Raw genomic sequence first — 23642 nt, forward strand, 5'->3', positions numbered from 1 at the left:
CCTGTGTGACACAGAGGATTTGCACAATAAACTTTACTCAGGGTGGTTAGGAGCCCAGATCCAGGAATGTGACAGTCTCAGTTCTAATCTTGGTCTAACACCTACTACCTATCTTTGTCCTGGGCAAGCTGCCCAAGGTTCACTGATTTTTCTTATTTGTAAACTAGACATAATAATAGTATCTACCTCGTAGAATTATTATGAGGATTAAATGAATTAATACTTGAAAGTAATGTGATCGAGATCTGGCCTAAATAGATGCTATAGAAGTATAAAGCCTTACTATTATAATAAGCATTCTGTATGTGACAGGCAAAAAGCAGTGGACCTGAAATGTGATTTTAAATGCTCTAGTTCTCAGTACATTAATTTTTTTTTTTTTTTGGCAACAGCCAGTACAACAATTAATTGACATAAGCTGAAATTGTGTCAGCAGGAGGCAATGATTTAGGATTGTTTGTGTTTTTAAGATTTATCACCCACCTAAGATTCTCTGACCCTCATAGGGAGTTCTGACCTTCACTGGAAAGGTGGGGAGAGGGTAGAAAAGTTTGGTCTTGCTTTATATCCACATTGCCTTATTTAATTCAGGAGAGAAGAGGGTGCAAAGATGGAGATGATGGGGAAGTGAATGAAGATGGGGGAAGGAGGCTTAGAACCGCCTGTCCTGGGAGTGACTCAGAGCAGCAATTTTCATCCTTTTCCGTCTCATGCACATATACACTAATTACTAAATCTCTGCAGTATACCAAAAATTACATTTTTTGCTGATCTGACAAAAAATAGCTATAATTTTTATTCATTTACCAAAAAAATAATACTAATAGTAATTACCTAACCTTTTTGCTCCAAAGTGACTTTTTAAAAAATCAGGTGCTTATATGTACATATAAGATTTTCTGGTACCAAGAAGTAACCAATTAGATTCAACCTTACTATGCAATGTGTCCATTAAGATGCAACTCTGTTATATGACCTATAATATTTACAGTTTAAGACTGCATTCATACCTGATGGCTATTGGTTTGGCTGTTGTCTTTTTTTTTTTAATTTGTTGTAATTTTTTTGTCAATCTAAGGGAAAAGAAGTCAGTGCCCACCACTAAATGGTCAAGTATTGCATATTTTAAAAATTCTTATAGCACACTAGTTGAAAATTGCTGACTTGGAGTAATCAGCTAGTGCATCCAAGTAGTAATCCATCCCCCGCCCTCCACCCCCACCTTACCATCTTTTTAAAAAAAGTGCCTGATTGATAGTGACAGTTATAAAGTTATTTCAAACTAAACGTATTTTCTCTTAAACCAACAAAAATATGTATTTAGCTTTCAAGTTTATAGCACTTAGCTCATCTTGCTGCTTTCTTGCTTCTTCTGATTAATTTTAAATCTCTTGTGTGGAAAAGAGGGCAAAGTCCCAAAGAATTTCACCAGAAGCACTGGAAGCCTAAGCTATCCCTTAGGCATAGTTCCCTTAAGAACTATGATTCAAGATCAACAAAGGCAAGAGGAAATGAAAACACATCTATCTGCTATCTATCCCAGAGAGAAAGGCCATCAGCCTAGCCTTCTAAGTGATGAGATTATGAGATTGTAATAAAAAAGAAAGCCAAGTATTTCCAGTTCCCTTCTTAATAAAATGCAGGGCCAGATCTTGGACCGTTATTCTCTTCTTAGAATCTCCAAGCTGAGCGTGTGATAAAGGCGTTTCTCACACATGATCAATACCATTTCTAATTTTGAAGTCCACAAAGAGAAAAGTGATTTCTAGGCTGTTCCTTAAAAAGAAGGGAAAATCTATTATCATTGTTTTAGCCTTGATATCGCATGAGATGCTATAAAGTTATATGAGGACCTTGAGGTTGCCACTAATCGCCAGTGTTTGGGTTCATCCTAGAAGAATTGATCTGTGTTTCTTCTCTCTCCCCCGCCCCCACCCGGCCATATTTGAAGAGCATTTACCCAGTTCCTAATATTCATATAGAAGCGCAAGGATACTAAGCTATTAAAGGAGGGCTTTCATGTTTAAGTCCCTGACTCTCTTCAAAGACACTCAAAGGTTTCTGGGAGGGAGATAGTTATTTCAAGTTTATTCTTGAAATTTACAGCAATTCTCAAACAGGAGCAACTTTGCTCCCATCTGACCCCTCACCATCCACGTCCATCATTTGGCAATATCTGCAGACATGTTTGGGTGTCACAACTGGGGGTGGTGGGGGGAGGTGCTACTGGCATCTAGTGGGCAGAGACCAGGAATGCTGTGAAGTATTCTCTAATGCACAGGGTAGCCTCTCATGACAAATTATCTGGCCCAAAATGTCAATAGCGTCAACGTATCAGCCCCAGATCAGCCGACTCTGCAGTAACAACTGTTTGGAATACCTCTGTGGCAACTTCAGGAGATCATGAGGGAAAATAAATGTCCATGAAAATACTCACCATGTCTCCTCTGGAATTAGGACTGCCTTGGATCCCTTTCTGTCCAGTTCTACCCTAGAAATACAACACCCCCCCCCCCCCGAGATCATTAAGTGAAAGGTGCTAAATAAATGACAAAGGCATCAGCATCGAAACCTCAGGCACTATTAAAATATAAGGACAAAGGTGTCATTGTAGACTCTTCCTGAATATTAACACTATTGAATAAATATCTATTCAAGAGAAAACTGGGATAGCAACATGCATTGCTATTACCAGTTTCCTTACATATCGCCTGCCAGAAACACAGTAATTTTGCCTATAGAAGTGTAATCTCCAACAGACACATGCTTAGAACAAACCTAGAGGGTTTGTTCAATTCTAGATGGATTACATATTTACTAATTCATTTAGGCTTTATGAAAATAACATAATTAATCAACTCATATATAGGTAAAACAGATTAATTACTTGTCTTCCTTGTTCCCCTTCAGAGCCCTTCTGTCCTTTGATGTTACTGTTTTGTCCTGGATTACCCTAGAGGAAGATTTAAAAAGAATTTCAGAATTTTTAAAAAATCAGCTTTTTATTTTTATTTTTCAAAATGGTACAAAAACTTGGGTTAAGTGATGAAGGGTGTGATGTGAGAAACTTAGGTTACTTGGATTAAAATGAAGGGTGTGAGAAAATCCTCCATATTTGAATCTCATAGATGTTTGAAAAAGTTAAAGTTAATAGTTCCCCAAGTTTGAAGGAGGCGAGGCAGTAGATGACAAATTTTTAGAGTGCATGCTGAAGCCATGTGAAGTTTCTTTCTCTGTGTTGGCAGCTTCATTGACCCACTAGTCCAGCATGCTTCTGCCACTTCCCTCCATTGTGCAATAAGATCCCCCAGTAATCAACTTCACAAATAGGGAATCTATGAGAATAGAAGCCCAATAAGCAAAACTATAAGAATCCCCCCCGCAAAAGAGCTTGAACGTCTCAACTTACATAAGGACGAATAAAGTGGGACTTTAGTTCCCAGTTTTGAATGTTGTAAGTAATCAGCCCCAATCAGATTTCTCCCAAACAGATAGCCTCTGTCAACCTACCTCCCCGCTCCCAAGACAAGCTTTTGCTTACGGGTCAACAGGAGACAGGGGGAAAGGAAACACCAATGGGGCCATAGTAACTTACAGGATCCCCTGAGAAGCCCTTCTCCCCATACTCTCCAGGCGGGCCTCTGGCACCGGGGCTGCCCTGAAAAATAAAATGAATTTCCCAGTTAGCTTGTAGGAGGTTTCATAATCATATTAAAATGTCAAGTACTGTGCATGTTTGGAGGGGAGGAAATCAATCAGATAAAATAATCCATGTTCCTTACCGCTTTAATTAATGTGAATTTAATGGTTACATATTGCTACTGGGTACTGTATTGAGCATCCCAGCCTGTCTAGCAACTTCTGGCATCTATAACTAAGTTGCCAACAGGATACCTCTACAGGGATGTTCCGTTCTTAACTCAAACTCACTTTTTTCCCAACTAAACTTGCCCAAGCCAGGATCCTTTTAGGCATTTGGACTGATGGCTAATTTCCTTCTCCTCTAGTCACCTAGATCTGGATGTCTTATGTCCTGGAGTCAGGACTAGGATGAAATAAGCAAGTCACCTATGGTACAAAATTTAGGGATGCACTCACTCTGTGCATGAGGAGGGTTTCCCTAAATTTTGCACATAGGTGTCCACTCCAGTCTAGGCTCTGCCATCACCTTAATTAATATGTCCTGTTTCTGTTCTCACTGCCATTGCTTTACTTAAGGTCTCATCTAAATTGTTAATGATTCACCTCTTATCTTTGCCTAGGACCCAACACAGCCTCCAGACTACTGCCAAGTAATATTTCTAACCTGCAAATCAATTATGATCTCCTCGCTTAAAATATCTCAAAGGCTCCCTATTCTCCCTTGGTTAAAAGTCCAACTCCTCCTCATGGCTCACCAGTGCCTTCCCAATCTCTTCCCAGCACCTCTTGAACCTGACCGCCCTCTTCCTCTATTCTAATACTCCTACCAGGCAGAACAATCGCAGTGTCCCCAAGCCTCCAGGTCTTTGCTTACACTGTTCCCTGTCTGGAATGCCCTTCTTCCATGTCTTGCTTTCTATTCATCTTCAACTCAGGGACCATTTCCTCCAGGGAGACTTCCTGAACTCCTTCCCTACCCACTGAGTGAGGAGCCTTCTCTGGGCTCCCATGTAGATGCCTGCAACATGGCCCCAATCACATTCCGTGTTGCCATTAGCTATTGATAGGTCTGTCTCCCCCACTGCACTCAGACTCCTGAGGACAAGGACTGGGTGAGGTTCATTTCTGATTATTTGATGCATAACTCAGTGCCTGGCACACCCTAGGTATTCAAAAATATTTGATACATAAATGTATCAGAGCATTAAAAGCAGAGCTGCTTGGAACCAAGTAAGTATGTATTAATTCATGAGATGAATTTAAATTTTAAAAATTATTAACTTTTGAAATGAATTTAAAATAAAAGTTTTACTGCGCTTTACTATACCAAAGTCACCAAAGTAATTTTGCTTTTTCTCTTGCCTTCCCCACCCCCCCATGCAATGAAGAGAACATGAAAGCTGCTGACAGACGAAAGCATTCATTTGCAGACTTCTGAAAAGCAGGCCCAAAGAGCATCTCGCCTGCCTTGAGATTTCTAACGGGAAATTCTTGAAAATTACATAGTTACCCGCTTGTTCCCAACTGATTGCAGTACCTCTTCCGTGGTAACAAGCCTTCATTAGGCAGCTAAGTCAGCTGTCGATTTTACCCCTGATAACCGCTGACATACAGTAATTAAGATCATCTCTGTCACTAAGTTCTCCTGATTGAAGAGTGTTACCTGAGATCCTGGATCACCCTTTTCTCCCTTTTTTCCAGGAAATCCACGAGAGCCCTAAAAGACACGGAAAACAAAATTCCCATTGAAAAAAATCTATATATCAGCCTCATGCTGGTTTTATGGTACTTGAAGAAAAATGGCTTACCTCCTCCCCATCCAGGCCATCGATCCCATCTTCTCCCAGTTCTCCCTGAGAAACAAGATGGGCCACAGTCAGAAAAGGAAATCCCTGCCACATGCTTATTGGGGAAACTCATCCCTCGAGGTCATGCAATTTGAGAAGGAACGACAGTACCTTAGATCCAGGCAATCCTCTGACGCCCTGTAAGAGACACAACACCTCTTAGTGACAGAGCAAAGACAGCACATGGATTCCTAGACTGTTGGAGCGGGAAGGGGCTGCCCCTCTATATCTTTTTTAAAAAAATATATCTTATTGATTTTTTTTACAGAGAGGAAGGGAGAGAGATAGAGAGTTAGAAACATCAACAAGAGAGGAACATTGATAAGCTGCCTCTTGCACGCTCCCCACTGGGGATATGCCCACAACCAAGGTACATGCCCTTGACCAGAATCAAACCTGGGACCCTTGCATCCACAGGCCAACGCTCTCCCCACTGAGCCAAACCAGTTTTGGCTGATTGTATATTTCTTTAGTTGCTTTTGGCTCCATAACTACAAAGAGGTTGTAGATGGAATTTACAAAACTCTTGGGATTACAAATGTAAATAATCTGCAGGATGAGGAAACTAACATGTAATTGGAGAAAGGGGAAGAGAGGGAGGGGAAATGAAAGACAGAAAACAAGAGAAGGAAGGGAGGACAGAAGGTGGGGATGTTGGAGAGAACTTAAAATAACATTCCAACAGAGCCTTACCTTTTGACCCGATTGCCCTGGACATCCTGTGATCCCTTTATCCCCTGGGAGTCCAGTGTCTCCTCGCGTCCCCTAAGAGAAGGTACCGAAATAGGTATCCAAAGTGATTCTTATGCCTGAAGCTGCCAGCAGTTTATCTTTGAGAGTGAAGCTAGAGCTCCTGGGCACTCTGAGATCTAGGCAAACAAATCCTCTCTCCAATTCATTCATTTAACTCTGTTTTCCCCCTCAATTTAAATATTTTCCCTGTCAACCTTCAGGGCTTCCTTTCAGATCCAAGATCACACAGAGGTAGAGGGTGAGCTCAGCCGCTTCACTGCCTCATCATACGGCACAGCCAAAGGTTCAGAAGCCGCCTCACTTTCCAGCCATGTTCCTAACGTGTGGTCCTGACCTCTTGTCCAGAGCTTAATGCTACCCTGGAAAAGTCAGCATGGCTGATAGTACAGAAGCAAGTCGGTGCCAGGGGACTGGAACTGCGTAGAAGCAGTCGATGGGAAGAGACACTACTCTAAGCCAGTGCTCATGGGAAATCTCACCAAGTTAAAGATCCCCAAACTCTGACCAGCCACATAGGAAGAACACTCAAGGTCAATGACACATGCATCCCCTTCCAACCCTGCTTTCCCTGGGAAATATTTAAATGTGGGTAAATGCCACAGTGAAAGGAATCTCAAGAAGAACAGTGTTGTGTTCCTTGCAGGCAGGGACCTCCGACTGTCTCCTTCCCCAGGTGCCCCTTGTGCCGGGCTCAAATCTGCGTTCAGAGCAGGTGCTAAAATTTTGCTATATGGATACATGATTTTTTTTAGCAATGAGCTTAATTCTCTTCTTCCTGGCAGGTGAGAGGAGAAATGATTTTCTTCTCCCCAGTTTTGCTTTCTTTATTAGGAGGATTACTCCCAGTAAAGCAGGAGGCCTGGCACATGGCCACAGCTTGCTGAGAAGTGCTGAAATGTTCCGGCTTCCCATGGCCTGGAGTCTCAGCCAGCTGTGGGCTCATAGCCAGGCAGTAGCACAACACGAGTCCCCACACTCCAATCTCTCCATGCCGACTGGGTGGGCTCCAAGGCCTCTCCTCAGGTGCACGGTGGGTGACTTCAAGCACCCCCTTAAGTGTTCATTGTGTAAACTACATTCCTAGAGGAAAGTACAGATGTTTGTGGATGAGGAGACTGAAGGTCAAGAAGTTAAGTATGGTATCTTGTTAAGGTTTCACATCGAGGTCAGCCTTTGATGTCTGACTCCAGAGATTGTGTTTGTAATCCTAACTTGCTGGCCTTCACTCTAAGGCACATGTGTCAAACACAAGGCCCGCGGGCCAAATCCATCCCGCCAGGCCTTGCAATGTGGCCCGCACCGTGCTGTCATCACTGCACTCCGCTGCGTTTCCATCACAATGACAGTTTATGACTGTTCAGTAAACCATTCGGCCCACGATTTAGGCTGGATTTTAGATTTTGGCCCCTTCTCTGATTGAGTTCGATACCCCTACTAAGGGGATGAACAAGCAGGCTGGATGCTTCCTGAACTTCTCCCACCCCAAATGGAGCCACCCCATGTGGTTGCAGCTCCTCCAAATCCATTTCCTAAATGTGACTGAGGAACCAGATGAGAATTCTGATTTTAGGGTCATCGACTGAGATTTGAAAACCCCTGTGAACCATGTAACCAGGATTCTACATTTTGGGGGGCGCTCTGCCTGCTTCCTTTGTCAGGTAGGAGTAGGGAGGAGCATACCTTCCTGCTACTGGTAAAATAAAGAATAAAAACGAAACATGTAGGTGCGCTTGCTCACTCCCCGACAAATAGCATTATCCTGATTCAGACAAGGAAAAAAGAAAAGGGATGCTATCACCCATTTCCCTCAAAAGAAAAAAAAAAAGAAAAAAAAAAAAAAAAATATATATATATATATATATATATATATATATATATATATGAATATGTACTATAAACAAAAAAACCTCACCACCTCTTCTATAGGAAAATAAAGCTTTCTATAAAACACAAAATCATTAAGTATGTATATGTGAGGGGGAGCAAGGGAAGATGAGTCACAAAAACTTACATGGTCTCCTTCCTCTCCCCTGTGTCCTCTGTTGCCTTTTAAACCTAGAGAACCCTGAGAGGAAAGAAAGAAAAATAGATTTTTAGCCATCTCCTATCAATTCAAACTGGTGCAATCATTGGGCATTTTAGTTAGTCCGTCCCTCCAACCTGGTTGTAGTTTTCGAAGGTGTGGGTGTGAGTGTGGGGAGAGTCCTACAATCATCAGGGAAAGTCTCTGCAGAAGGTGGCCCTCCTGATGCTCTAGGAGACTGATCTTTGGAATTCTTCTGCAATGCTGGGTGTCCAGGCTAGTCCTGTGACTCGGAGATTTGCACCAAGGAGAGTGGTGGTCACCACAACTCTTTTAGCAGGCAAACGAATAACACTTCCAAACAGATCATTTTATGTTCTTCTGCTTTTCTGAGAGCTCAAGGAAGAATATGCACTTCTCCCGAGCAAGAGGTTACATATATAATTCAACTACCTCATGGCTTACTTGTGGCAAGGATGTCAACTGAGGTTTTCTTTCCTCCTCCTCAAACACAAGCCCTAGCTCTCTGCTCAGTATAATGGACCTGAGCAAAGTAACGAGAGAGGAAACTGCTAAACAAAATAGAACTGGTAAAATGTCCAAGATAAATTATTCTTCCACAAGCATAGGCAATGCTGGACTCAGGACAAGCGTTGTGTTTGATCTCTTAAAATAGAACAAACTGGACGCTCTTAATTGTGACATTTAAAACCCACTTGAAAAAGTGCATAGACATAAATAAAATGTCAAGGTCACAGGTTAATTATTATAAAGTAAACCTCTGTATAGAAAAAAAAGAATATAATAGTACCCAGACACAGTGCCCATCCCAATCACCGACCATTCCCAACCTACCCCATGGAGAACACTTCTGACATTTATAAAAATACCTCCTTGTCCTTTTTATTCTCTACCACTCATTCATCCTTAGACACTATAGGTTAGTTTTGCTTGTATTCAAATATCTTATATTGATAAATGGAATCATACCATATGTATTCTGTTTTGCTTTTTTTTTTTTTTTTTTTTTTTTTTTTTTTTTTTTTTTTTTTTTTTTTTTTTTTTTTTTTTTTTTTTTTTTTTTTTTTTGGCCATTACTGTGTTTGTAAAATTTATTCATGCAGCCCATTTATTTTCAAAACTTTGGAGCATTCCATTGAATGAAAATACCATAATATACTTATCTATGCTATTGTTATGCAATTGATCTTTTGTAATTCATTTTCTAAAGGACTATTCATTTGCAATGCTATGCTCTTTTAGCAGTTCAATTACATCCCATTGCTGATGAAGTACAACTTTCCCCATTATTTTAACACTTCATGTCATCTTTTTAAAATTTTTATTAAATTTATTGGGTGACACTGGTTAATAAGATTATATGTTTCAAGTGTACAACTCTATAATACATCATCTGTATATTGTTTTGCATGTTCACCACCCAAAGTCAAGTCTCCTTCCATCATGCTATATTTGACTCCCTATACCCTCTTCTCCCTTTCCCCACTTTTTTCCCCCTCTAGTAACTACCATATGGTTATCTGTGTTTATAAGCTTTTTATTTGTTTGTTCATGTGTTGCTTTCAGTCTTACATCCCACATGTAATATATGGTTCTGTAACCAAATGGGAGAAGATATTTACAAACAATACCTCTGATAAGCAGCTAATATTCAAAATATATCAAGAATTCACACAACTCAACAACAACAAAAATCAAACCACCCAATGCAAAAATGGGCAGAGGACTGAACAGACACTTCTTCCAAGAAGACATACAAATGGCCACCTTTCAAAATGTCTGAAGTGAATAAAAAGTATAAATTACAACATCAAGAAGCAATATCACCAAGGACACATAAAATAAAGAGGGGTTATTCCTAATAGCAGCATCAAAAGTAGGCTCTTCTGAACTGGCTCCTACACTACAGATGTCACACAAATGATCACAGACAATGATATCAGCATCAATTGAGGGTTATAAATTCAACCATTCAGTCTCAATCCCACCCACTTTAAACCAAGGCCCATTAAGTTAAATAGTTTCATCTGAATAACACCTTCAAGCCTTGCAGTCCTCGGGCCCCATGAGGTCCTGGAGTCCCTGGACACTTGCAAAATGCACAGCAGCATGTCCTCTCTGCAATGTTTCCCTGAAAAAAAAAGCAGACTTGAATGAGCAACAAGTGTTACAAACTTCATTACATAAGAACTGTATTCACACAAATCAAGATCCACCACCTACAAGTTCATGCTCTCTTTGAGAGAGGGGCCACAGAGGCTAAGAGGTGCTTTTTTTTTTTTAAATAAATGTTTTTTTATATATATATTTTATTGATTTTTTACAGAGAGTAAGGGAGACAGAGAGTTAGAAACATCGATGAGAGAGAGTCGTCATCCATCAGTTGCCTCTTACATGTCCCCTACTGGGGATGTGCCCACAGCCAAGGCACATGACCCCGACCAGAATCAAACCTGGCACCCTTCAGTCTGCAGGCTGATGCTCTATCCACTGAGCCAAACTGGTTTCGGCAAGAGGTGCTTTTGACAAACACTTTAGATAGAGAAGGTACCGGATTAGCAGCAACCACATTGGCAACATACCCTCTCCAAGCAAGTGACCTCTCTTTATAGAAGGAGCCCACCACATAGCTGGTCACAGGCCAAGTTTGCACAAGACTGATTGGTTCCTAGTTGAGTCTCCTGTTTGGGGGGCTTTCTGTAGCATAAAGTGGTGGCTTCTTATTTGATTAGGGATTGGTTGGTTTTCTAGTTCCCTATGCATTCATTTGGTTCAACAACAGAGGATAAAAATGCACGTAAGAACAACAATTCAGCACTCATGGACTGAATTTAGGGCAAACAAGGCAGTCTTTGGAAATACTCATCAAAATTTCAATTTTGTTTCTATTATATTTTGAATAACTGGATTTTTGTTGTTGTTGTTGTTGTTATTCAAAAACTCACCAGATACTGTGATAGCATTTTGCCCAGGTCTCTATTTCCAATAGTCAGGTGAGTCCTGTAATCAAATCCTTTTCCAAATTCAAAGCTGGAGAACTCATTGTGAGCAGTTGTGTTCAGGGACACTACCAGCAAAGCATCAAGACCTATGCAGTAAAAATGACAGATATCAAACCAAAGGCATTGCGCTTGCGCGTGCGCGTGCGCGCACGCGCGCGCGCACACACACACACACACACACACACACACACACACAAAAGAAGAACCAGAAGCAAAGCCACTCAGTGAACATTATTCAAAGAATCAAAAAGGGTGGAAAAAAAGAAGAGACGCTCTTGGCATATTAAAGATGCAACAGCAGGCTAGGTACTCAGAGATCCCCAACTCCAGGATGAAATTTCCCAAGAGAAAGTATGCAAGAGAAACTATTTAAAAATCTACAGAAAAACACTAACAGAAAACTGTTTAACATCTCACCATCAATTTTAATGCTATTCATATGCATTTGAAAGTAATTTGTAAGAAAGGGCAAAGTTCTTGTTCATTTTCCGAGTATTTCTAAATTTGACTGCATATAAATTAATGATAGTTCTCAAGTCATCTCCATTGCCAAACACCCTTGGGATCCTAGGCCCTGAAGCCCTGAGGAAAACCCAGGGTCTTTCAGTATCAGCTGAACTCTTGGTCATACCGGGGAGTTCATTTATTCATTTATTCACTCATTCACTCACTCACTTTTTAATTAATTTGCTAGTTCGTTTACTCTGTTCATCCTTTCCTTAGACAAATATTTGCTTATTAGAAGCCTCTTATGCACTAACCACTGTACCAGAGATACAAGAGGTATGGTCTATTGGAAGAGGTGGACAAGAAACAGATAGTTGCTCTGAGAAGTGACAAGTGCTCTGAGAGGGAATGCCAGCATGCTATGGATGCCTAACAGAAGCTCCTAACTCATTTTTGGAAGGTCATGGAAGGTTTCTACAAATAACTGATATCTAAGCTGATCCTAAAAAATGAATGGAAGTTGGTCAAGAAAAAGTACTAGAGATAGAAGGTAGAGCGAAAATGGGAGTGGGAGCCTGAGTGTGGGAAAAGTTCCTGACAAAAGAAAGAGTGTATGTGAAGACTGATAAGATGGGGCTGTGAAATATTTTGGAGGACAAATAGAAAAGATTCTGTATGTTTGGGACACTGAGTGTAAGGAGTGAGAGGAAGCTGGCATGGGAAGCAGGACCAGATCATGCAAAGCATCATGGGCCATACTAAGGAATTGGATATTCTAAGATCAGTGGGAAGGTGTTGAAGGGATCTGAGGAGGGAGGGAGACACAATCCTCCAGTAAAGCAAGACGTATTGTGGCCTCTAGGGAGGTTGCCCATGGAAGCTGAACCCAGAAGCCAGTCTCAAACAATGTACCCCATCCAACAATTGGTGGGGCCTCTGTCACTGCACATTACCCTCAATTTCTGCATCTACCTTCCAGTTCAGTCTGAAACTATGACATGGACAGGGACTAAACAATAAGAAGTGCCTTTCAAAATCCATGTTATGATCTTTCACATGGAAAATCAAAAGTAATAGGCAGTGTCTTAGGTCAGGTTCTCTAGAAGCAGAATTTGAGAGAGGAATGTGTATGTGTGTGTGGTTTACTGAGGGAGAGAATGCAAAAAGGGAAAGGGAAGTTGTAAGCAAGGATTTGTCTTAGTAAAGTCTTCACCTTGGCCTGATTCATAGGAGAATAAAGTATATCAGACTTGGCCCTGGGCTTTTGCATCCCTATATCAATGACTGCCACCTTTCCACTCTCAGGTGAGATATGATACAGCTGCACCTTCCCTCCAAGCATCAGGTTATGGTTCAGGCCAGTCAAGAGCCCACATATGTGGAAGATCATAGATGTAAGTACTTGGCCACAGCATCTACAGCATTTGGGGAGTGAGTGTGTGGGCAGGTCAAGGGAGTTTGGGCAAAGCACCAACATCACAGCATCTTCTACAAATGGATGGACGGATCCCAAGATCTAGAACACCTAAATAGGGTAGAGATTTATCAGCACAGTACATGCTTAATCATTTAAATTTTCAACTCAGTACATACCTGCTTCTCTGAGACTGTCTGATTGGTTTTCAAGCATTGTGATGCTTTCACTCCCAAGACCATCTGAAAAGATGAGTAGCACCTAGAGAAAGAAGAAAGCAGAGAATAGAAGAATGTGAAATGAAATATGTGACTGGGAGGGGGAAACATATGAGAGCATGCTGAGATGGGAGATAGACTGCAACATGGATACCTGTCCGCGGGATGCAGATTTATCCTTAAATGTGTCCCACAGACTCTGTAAGAACTGTGCATTCAGATGAGTTGGCCCATTGACGGTGACATTCTTTAGGTTTTCAAATATTGTTTCCTGGTAGATTTGGAACTTGGCAGGAAATGCTTGATCATTGTTCACCTTAAAGGCCACATTCACGTGCGTCTCTGCACCTGCCCCACAGCTCACCCCCCTGATGGAAGTGATGTCTCCTAAGATGCCTGAGAGGTATGATTCCAGCCGGGGGTGGCCACGGAACAATAGATTCCCAGGCTGGTGAGTGGACATGTCAAACCCGACCACTATGTCCACAACGCAATCTGGAGACCAAGGGAGACAAAGTCAGATTAATGAGCAGAAAGCGAGGAAGAGCAGATAGGGCAGAAAAAGAGAGTGGTCATGGCCCAATGCTGAAGGGTCTCTAGTACCTAAGAAGGAAAATCAACATGTAACACAGGTGTTTCCTCTAACACAAGTTCCAATACTATTTGAGGTTCCAATCATGGTTCAGTCTCATTCTCAGGAGCTGCCTTTGTATGTGTGCGCACATTTTCTTCTCTTAATGATGACCTACAATAACTCATATTATCATCATATATTAAATATTTGAATTTTCCTTAGGGATTATTAATTCCAGATGTTACAAACTCAAAGGCCAGGTTGGGTAATGCATAATGTAAATGAGCCAAGTGGGCAGAGAGTGAAGAAAATGAATGCAGAGCAATGACCCATCTATTCACTGTTCAGCTCCAACTGAGAGTAGCCATGTGGGAAATGAGGCTCAGTGTTGTCAGATGATCTGATTTTTTTTTCCCAAAGGAAAGCCTAAAATCTACATTCTTAATGTAAATTAAAATGCAGGTTTTAATTTTTTAAATTTTAAAAATTAAAAGCTATTTTTAAAAGCTGTTAAATAATTTAACAAGTTGTTGACACTGGTCAGGATAAACACAATTCAGATGCCATTTGATCACCTCTGGCCCTGTCTACCTCCTCATTGTACACAGAAGGAGACAGCAATTCATGGAGGTCACTGCAACTAACCAGAGTTAGAACCGTTAGAACCCTGGCTTTCTGATTCCGGGTCCACTGCTCTCTCCATCACTTTAATTTGCCTCTAGTCGAGCATCCAAATGGGATGTAAAAGGTCTGGAGAGCTTGGAAAGACAGCACAATATGTGAAAGAAGTGGTTTCAACCATAACAACTCTAGAAATGGAAGCATTCTGAGGAATATCTGCAAATTCCTCAAAATGTTATTTATTGCTGCTTCCTGATACACTGTTCTCCCAACTCCCAGCCCTGAGTACAGAACCCAAGTCCCACGTGGCTACTGTCAGTTGGAGCTGAACAGTGACATTCCCACCAGATGGGTCACTACTCTCCATTCATTTCCTCACTCCCGCCCCTGCGGCTCAGACACATCACCCACCTGGCCTTTGCAGCCATTTTTGTTTGTGACTTCTGAAAATGAAATAGCCCATAAGGACATTTCAAATCTTTACTATGTTAGGATTATATAAATGCCATCATTAAAGGAAGAAAACACACATGTGCTCATACAGGCACATGCTTACACAGAATCCCTTACAATGTAGTTCAACAAAGTTAAAAGAGTAAAACTTCCCATGAATATTTATTTTACTTAATTCCTACTGGATGCAAGGCTTTGTTCTAGGACTCCGGGAAGTGGAAATATAGGAATAGGAGACTGAACTCCAGATGTTAAGATTAGCATAAATACTGGATTGCCAGGGAGGGGAGAGGCTGACCAGGGGATACAACCCAGGGCCTCCTCCAGCCTCTGTACCCTTTTCCCTGTCTCTGAGGAAGGTTGACTGGTCCCAATTTTCTGGGAGGCAGAAGAGAAAACTATTCTTACTACACACTATTCTAAAACTATGCTCTGCTAGAGGGAGCCTACAAGACACCTTGGGAAATGGAGAACTGGAAAGATACAATTAAATGAAAATAAATAAAGGGCAAGGGAACACTTACTGGTTTTTCCACAGCTCTGGCAGATTTCCCGGACAATCCTTTTTTTCACCTCCACATTCTTTAATTTATTAAAATCTTGAAAGGTGATTATTTTTTCAGAATTGCCTGTTATCGGTAGAAGCTGTGCTTTATGGACATGTCCTCCTATGCCCAAAACCAGGACACAAATGCCAAAGTTTTTTAGAACTTTTACTGCATCTGCCACATTATCTTGGGGATCCCCAGATGTGATCACAACCAAAGTTTGAGGGACACCAGCGTTTCTTCTCCCACCAACAGATGATTCAAACATAAGGCTCACTTTCTTAAGGGCCAAGTTGATTTGCGGACGCCCATTGCTCTTGATGATATTTTGAATTTGAGTCTTCCACTGGGGTTTAGTCAGAGAGTTGTCCAACTCAATAATTTCTTGGTAGCGGCTCCCAAATTGGGCCATCCCGATTTTCATTGCTTGCGCCTGAATGTCAAAATTATCAATTAAGTCTGACAAGAAAGTTGTCAGGGTAACAAACTCTGGGTCAGATACCATGTCAGAGCTATCACAGAGGAAAATCACATCGGCTTCTCGAGTGTTACAGGCTGCAATTGGAAAAAACAAATCAATTACTTTCCTCATGAATTGCTCTAGATTTCCCCTTTACTCAAAAATTCAAGTTGCTTTACTAAATACCCACATTAGTAGCAAACTGAGATAGATTAACAGAAGGGCGAATAACTGATTGCCTCTCAAAGAGAAGGAAAAATAGCAGAATGGAGAAAGGTAATAGACTTTGTTTCAAATTCTATTTATATGATTCATTTGACAATAAGAGCTACTCAGGGAAAGAAAGTCTAAAATGTTTTATATTAACTGTTAGTGTATACCAAAGACATTTTAATGACCACCTTATGAGCAGTTATTCTAATTTTATAGATACAGAAATGGAATTCAGAGATTAAATAACTTCCCTAAGAATACACAATTACTATGCAGGGAAGTTGGTACCTGAACCTCTGAATCCTTTTATCCTTAAATCCTGTACTCTAAAATTTTTTTATATTTTTTTAAATGTTAAATAATACGTCCCAAATATTAAAACTTCATGGAACAAGTGCTAATGGTTAGTAACCAGGATATAGGATCATCCTCCTGAAGTCCAAGGTGAAATGTCCCATAACCAAGAAATGATCCTCTCTACTCAAACACAATGACTAGTGTAGGGACAGCACTAAAGTAGCTACTGAAGGTAGTTGAGGAAATGGAATGCCTACTGTCACACAATTCCTTGCAAGGGCAGTATAGTAGACACAGTGATGGCTGTCTAGATAGATATTCAAGGAAAGATCTGCTGTCTGACTGTGGGAACGTGGTCAGCTGACAGCCTCTAATTGTCAGCTCCATCATGGACAGCCTCACTGCAGAGTGATGCCTTGCCAAAGGCCACACCTTTACCAGGGCAGCCCACATCTGGGTACTAAGTGAAAAGTGCATATAAAGACCTAGTTGTTTCAGTGTGATGCAACTCTGATGGGCAATACTCACTTCAGAGCTTCCTGCCAGGTATGAGGCTTTGTCAAGCATCCATCACTGTTTGACTTCTGCCCATCCGACTTTCCCCCTTCCTTAAATTCCTTGCATCTAGAACTCAACCTCAGCATCTACCTCCAAAAGGTGGGCATAGGAGATGAGACTAAAACATATTGCCAAGAAAAGACTGTAGTCCTTGCAATGTACTAGATTTGGTGGGGACCCAATGTAAACAAGTGGCCAAACCTGCCCAAGGAGCTCATAGTCTTCTGACAGATACAGATAAGGAAATAGGAAATTAGTTTTACTTGCTACCATCAGGAGGAATAGAAAGTACAGGAGTTTGGGGACACCATTGGGTGTTAGATAAGGAAACTAGCAAAGGCTGAAACATACCAGACCAGTTAGATGGAGCCAAGGGACGTATTGGGCTGGCATGTTCATGGTGGATAGAATGGTGCATGCAAAGATGTGGAGAAATTTCAAAAATGAAAGGAGAGATTCTGAACAAGGGAAGGACAATAGATAAATTAGAGAAGAGGGCAGGTGCCACCAGATGGAACACAGGGGCTCAGAAATTGTCAACTGTAAGCAGAGCAGTGATAATCCAGTGTGTATTAAAAAGGTGGCAATATGGATGGCATTGAGACCGGGTTTCAGGATGTGTGTTGTGGGGCAGGCCAGAACAGGCAGCAGAATCAAGATGGTCCCAGTGCCTTGGAAAAGTCATAATTTTTTTCTTAGTTAAAGATGATACTATTATTCAGTGTCTGACACCAGGAAGATGAATTCATTGCTTACATAAGTCAGGTAGAGCTACGGTGGTCAGACATAGTTTCATTCTGCACAGCAAATGCTGACCTGACATGGGATTAGGGGGGAGATTCTGTTTGGGGTTGAACTGCTTACAGGGATGGGAGATGGGTTAATGTCAGCATTAGAAACATAATTTGTGTTGGATTCATAAGTAGACTTCAAACTAGCAGAGAGTAAAGAAGAATGGAGAAAAAGAAGAAGAGAAGTAAGTCTGCAGGAAGGGAGTGCAAAAGGAATGAAGAAAGGAAATTAGTTGATTGGGTTCAATTGCCAGGTTTGAAAGACTGGGCCAATACAAAGCCAGGATTCTCACCTTCCTTGGAGGCATCCCTGGATGGCTTGTCAACCTCTGTGGCTTTGAGCTCATGAGGCAAATCACACCCTCTCCTCACTCAGCTGTGATGCCTCCAGCCTACCATAATCCAATGGTTTGAGTATGCATTGAAAAGAACCTCAGGCTCTTCAAAGTACCTGGTAGCTCCAAACGGAACTCAGCCTTTTCCTTCCTTGTTTCTAGCAGCTAGTCTCTATTATCCCATATTCTTCCCTCTGCACCAGTGGCCCTCATCACAAAAGCACAGTACAAAAAAAAAAAAAAGCACTTCCTATGGCCCTGTAGAATCCTCTAACCCCACTCAGAGGACCCTGGATCTTTGAAAACAAAAGTTTATCTGTTTAAACCATGAAACTCACTACTTGAGTTTGGCCTAGAACTTATGCCCAGTGGCTGCACTGAGACCATTAAATACATGGAGCAGCATACAATAACCAGGAAATGGGGAAGGTGAATGTGATCTAAAAGAGAGCTCCCTTCTGCCAAGAAAAAGGCAGCAGGTGCCATGACAAGCCAGGAATGCTTCTGAAACCTTCGATCATCTCTTCAATTTGTACTGTGGTGGGAAGAGACTTTTAGGACCTTGCTCAATCAGATGCTTTTGTTTTAGAGATGAGATGTAGCCTAAGCAGAGAAGTGTTCAGCTCACAAGACCCTGGTAATGGGTAGCCAAGACATCATTTACGTTCTGCTTACATTTTTAATGCTACCCCCCGCTCCCCCATAGAAAGTTTAAAGATTGCAACTTACGCTCTTGTGCATTGGTACACAGGTTTTCTTGTAGAGGCAAGTAAATATCTTTAAGTTTATCAAAATCACGTACATGGATAGTATTGTTTACATTCCCTGCCATAATCTCAAGTTCTTCTTTCTCGGCCTGATCTACTCCCACTGCGTAGATGATGATGCCTTTTTCTCTTAATCTTGATGCTGTCGCATTGAGATCATTTCGGTCATGGGATACCCCATCGGTGATGATGACCAGCATCTGCTTCACATTTTGCTTGATGCGGCTGCCGTGTTCCTCCCTGAACAGGATGTCTGTGTGACTGAGAGCCTTGGCAGTGTAGGTATCCCCACCGGTGCTCCTGCGCCTCCTCAGATTCTCAATGACTCCTGATCGGTCTGAATATTCATTTAGGTAGAAAAGAGTCTCAGGATTGTTAGCGTATGTGACAGCTCCAAACTGAACTCGGTCCGGGCCAACATCCGCTTTATTCACCAAATGGACAACCAGGTCAATCATGCTTTTTTGCTGAGTTGCCTGTATGCTGCCTGAGTGATCCAGCACGAACACAACATCCAACCGTTTGATACTTTTACAATCTGAAAAAAGAAGGAAGCAGGCACCACAAACTTTCCACAGAGTATTCTACACAGACAGCTGCAAAGGGGAGCAAGCTAACATTTGCCATGAGCCTACTGTGTGGCAAACACTGAATCTCAGTTCGTGGATGACTGATGCCATCTTACAGAGAAAGAAACTGAGGCTGGGAAATGTACAACTTGCCCAGCTCATGCTTTCAAGGGCATGTGTGCCCTTATCTATATGACTCCACCAACGGTGATTCTTATGCCACACACCACTCTTTTCTATCTCATTAGCACGTGTAATGCCTTTCGCTAAACCGGCTTTCAACTGGAAGGAAATGTCAGAAGGTAGTTAGTTCAAAGTCAATATGATATTGAGACATAACTGATGTTTACCACCTGGTCTGCTGTTTTAAACATCTCAGTGGCTCAATGTATAATCTGGGAATTTTATTGTATTCCTTCTGGCTCTAGCTACTTACTTTCTTTCTTTCTTTCTTTCTTTCTTTCTTTCTTTCTTTCTTTCTTTCTTTTTATATATATTTTATTGATTTTTTTTTGCCCCCTCCCTCCCCAGAGTTTTATGTCCATTGGTTGTATTATACTTACATGCATGTACACAAGTCCTTCGGTTGATCTATTATCTCCCCCAGATCTTCCTCCCCTCCCCACTGTAATTTGACAGTCTGCCTGTTGCTTTACTGTCTCTATATCTTGATAGGCAAACTTTCCCAAGTGTACCACTCCCTCACCACATTTATTTGTGTTCCTTCTTCTAACCTCAGAAAAGGAGTGGCCCCAAGTTGGGGTAAAAGTAAGGCTCCTATCACCTCATTCACATCCCTAAGCCCTCCTTCCTGCACATTAGAACCTAAGTGACCATTCAGCCTGGGTCACCAAAGTGTGGACTTGCTCTCTTCTCTTTCCCTTCCCTCAGTAACATAAGCACTTGCCTTCCCAAGGTTGGATTTCTCCACTTTCCACCTGCCTATCATGCCTGCAATTCTTATTACTGGCAATGAGGTCTCAAATTTTCAAGTCTAAAACTCTGTGAGTGAGCCTAACCTATATATATATATATATATAGGAACCCAGGGCAAGAACCCAGGTTTCTACAGATACAGGAACTGAATCATAAATATGTATCACTAAGACTAGTCAACAATGAAATTGGTGACCTGTCGTGACTTGATAATATTTTAGGAATCCATCTAATGTATGAGTTAGCTGAAAGTTCACCTTATGCTATAGACAGCGCCTCCACAAACATGTTTACAACATCAAGAAATGTCAGGAAGAGTCCTATGGATTTCAAAGGTGGAGCTGCAGTCTTAAGGTAAACCATTCTTAGAATGTCTCTCAACATTACCAGAAAAAGAAAACACTCCAAATAAGTTATGAGAGAAATCTTAGCACCATTGTCTAAAACTCATAGTTTATACTGAAACATCTTGTTATCTTCCTGAAAAATTCAAACACATAATTCTGAAGAATGGAGCCCAAAGAAAGTCTCTGTGTTGCCAGGGGAATAATATATAGCAAAGTTATTAATACTCTGGTTTGTTCTCTTATATCCAAAACACAGGTGTTTTTAGTCTTAAATGTGGACTTATTTCCAATTCTCATTCAAGAATCATTAAAGTTGACAGGCTGAAACTGAAGATAGCTCCATATAATTTAAAAAGGACTATAATCTATATTAATAAAAGCATAATATGCTAATTTTAGACCAGACAGCTGAACAACCTTCTGGACATCATTCTGGACCTCCTTCCTGATGAACCTGTGGCAGCGGGGGCCGAGACAGAGACAGTTAGGGGTGATCAGGCAGGCAGGCAAGCAGTTAGGGGTGATTAGGCAGGCAGGCAGAGGGGTTAGGGGAAATCATGCAGGCAGGCAAGCAGTTAGGGGAATCAAGCAGGCAGGCAGAGTGGTTAGGGGTGATCAGGCAGGTAGGCAGGCAAGTGGTTAGGAGCCAGTGGTCCCAGATTGGGGCCATATCACTGGGCCTAAACTTCATGCACCAGGCCTCTAGTTTGTAAAATGAAATGTTGATCCACCCAAGCAATCATAAAAAAAAGGTAACAAATTAAAATTTTTCAAAGGGATTGATACATGGACAGGCAAATGTAAAATATCTAGCTGATAGAGGTTAAGAATAATAATGTGAAGTAATGAAAATACATGCTATATCTTAAAATACAGAAAGGTTTTTGGGAAGGGGCGCTTAGGGTACTGTTTTTTTATATAACTTGACAAATTTGTATTTCTAATTATTTACTGCTTAATAATGGGGCAAAAACAATCCTGGAGAATCATTTGGCATTAAAAATTGGCTCTGGAAAATCTAGGTATGCAGGTACTAAGGAAGTTTAATGTAAATTCTGCAACCTTCTTGGAATGTGTATGAAGTCACCAAAGCCAGATTGTTTTTTTTTCTGACAAAGTAGCTGACAAAGCTGTTCATCAGGAATATCCTTGAAGTCATGGGTGTTTCAATATAACATAGATAAGACAAAAACATAGCACCAAAGTCCATTAGAGGCCAAGGACCTGAGCAGAACCCACCGTTCACCCCACTATAAAGCCAACTGCTCACATTCTGGAGTTCTGAAGGATAACAGGGCCACTTACCATAGAGAGTACACACATGGGAGACGAGTTTACTTTCTATCGCCTCTAGATAATCGAACTTCTCAACGTGGAAGACCAGGCTGCCATCCCCACTGATCTCCTCTAGCTCAGTCCTTTTGGCACCATACACCCCCACAGAGATGATGATCACACCCTTGTCCCGAAGAGCTTTTGCAGGTTCTGCCACATTATCCTGTGATTCTCCATCCGTGATCAGAATGAGAAACTTTTTGACCCCAGGACGGGCTCCCTTGGAATGGGTGAAATATTCATCTACAAAGGTTAGTGCACCTCCGATCAAAGTGTTTTGGCGAATGTGTGACATTCGGTCTATTGCATCAGAAATTTCTTTTTGGGTAAAGTATTTATTAAGCTGGAACTCTTCCTTATTATAACCACTGAATTGAACGACACCAATTTGAGTTTTGTCTGGGCCAATCTGAATCTTAGCTGTCACATTCTTCATGAAGGTTTTCATTTTCTCATAATTTTCATGTCCTATGCTGTCAGAGCTGTCCACCAGAAACATGATATCAGCCTTCATGTTTTCACATCCTGCAAGTTATAAAAAAAAAAAAAAAAAAAAGATCAGAAACAAGCTGGGCTGACAAGTTTCTCAGAATATGTAGAAACAACAAGTGATAAATAAATGCATTAATTAGAAAACATGGAAAATTAACTCCAACAACAGCTATTGCTTTGGAAAAATTTTATGCACTTCTTCAGTAAAAGTCTGCTGACTAGAACCCTAAATCATAACTCCATTGAAGATTATCCTGGAAGTTTAAAGGAAGAAATGTAACTTCCAAAGTGTGTATTCATTTATTCATGCATGCATGCATCATTCGTTTATTCAAAATTTATTCACTTTATAATTCTTGAGGTATATGAAATGTCAATTATCAAGCTATGTGTTAAGGATGCAACAGTGATTTAAAAAAAAAAAAAGGAATCAGAGAAAAAGTAATCAGTTTCCTGCATTCCTGGGACAAATGTTCCAATGTTTCAGTCTGAAAAAAATTTAATAGCCTGACAGAAATGGCTCAGTGGTTGAGCGTCCACCTATGAACCAGGAGGTCACAGTTTGACTCCCGGTCAGGGTATATGCCTGGGTTGCAGGCTCAGTCCCCAGTGTGGGGGTGCAGGAGGCAGCTAATAAATGATTCTCTCTTATCATTGATGTTTCTATGTCTTTCTCCCTCTCCCTTCTGCTCTGAAATCAATTAAAATATTTTTTAAATTAAATAATCTTTACATATTAAAGGTGTACCCATGTTCAGGGCCTGAACTACAACTATGTGACCTGCAAGAGATGTACTGCAGCTCCTCAGATTGGCCCAGGACCTCCTCCCTTGAGAGGACCTGAGACACAATCTCCTTTATGTTCCCTGAAACCCTTTTACTTCTCTTGACATCAACCTCCAAAATTATTGGAGACTTTTACTCTTGTACTCTGAGACTAAACTCTGTCCTCAACATTTCCTCCCATAACAGGGAGAAC

The 23642-nt window shown here is 41.2% G+C and overlaps 1 protein-coding gene across 4 annotated transcripts in view; it reads right to left on the bottom strand.

Moving 5' to 3' along the window:
- The window catches only part of COL6A5 (collagen type VI alpha 5 chain), a 100605-nt gene that overhangs the window by 44131 nt on the left and 32832 nt on the right, over positions 1-23642 (bottom strand). For all 4 annotated transcript variants that reach the window (XM_036431510.2, XM_036431513.2, XM_045579301.1 and 1 more), the window contains 15 exons: positions 22142-22696; positions 18947-19522; positions 15540-16118; positions 13522-13862; positions 13329-13410; positions 11232-11374; positions 10325-10417; positions 8254-8307; positions 6183-6254; positions 5601-5627; positions 5451-5495; positions 5306-5359; positions 3596-3658; positions 2888-2953; positions 2438-2491 (listed from right to left, as the gene is read on the bottom strand). In XM_036431510.2, coding sequence (XP_036287403.1) covers positions 2438-2491; positions 2888-2953; positions 3596-3658; positions 5306-5359; positions 5451-5495; positions 5601-5627; positions 6183-6254; positions 8254-8307; positions 10325-10417; positions 11232-11374; positions 13329-13410; positions 13522-13862; positions 15540-16118; positions 18947-19522; positions 22142-22696 — 2804 coding nt within the window. The remainder of the gene's footprint in view (positions 1-2437; positions 2492-2887; positions 2954-3595; positions 3659-5305; positions 5360-5450; positions 5496-5600; positions 5628-6182; positions 6255-8253; positions 8308-10324; positions 10418-11231; positions 11375-13328; positions 13411-13521; positions 13863-15539; positions 16119-18946; positions 19523-22141; positions 22697-23642) is intronic.

The sequence above is a fragment of the Pipistrellus kuhlii genome, unplaced genomic scaffold, assembly GCF_014108245.1.
Source record: "Pipistrellus kuhlii isolate mPipKuh1 unplaced genomic scaffold, mPipKuh1.p scaffold_m20_p_11, whole genome shotgun sequence".
In the NCBI taxonomy this organism is placed as follows: domain Eukaryota; kingdom Metazoa; phylum Chordata; class Mammalia; order Chiroptera; family Vespertilionidae; genus Pipistrellus; species Pipistrellus kuhlii.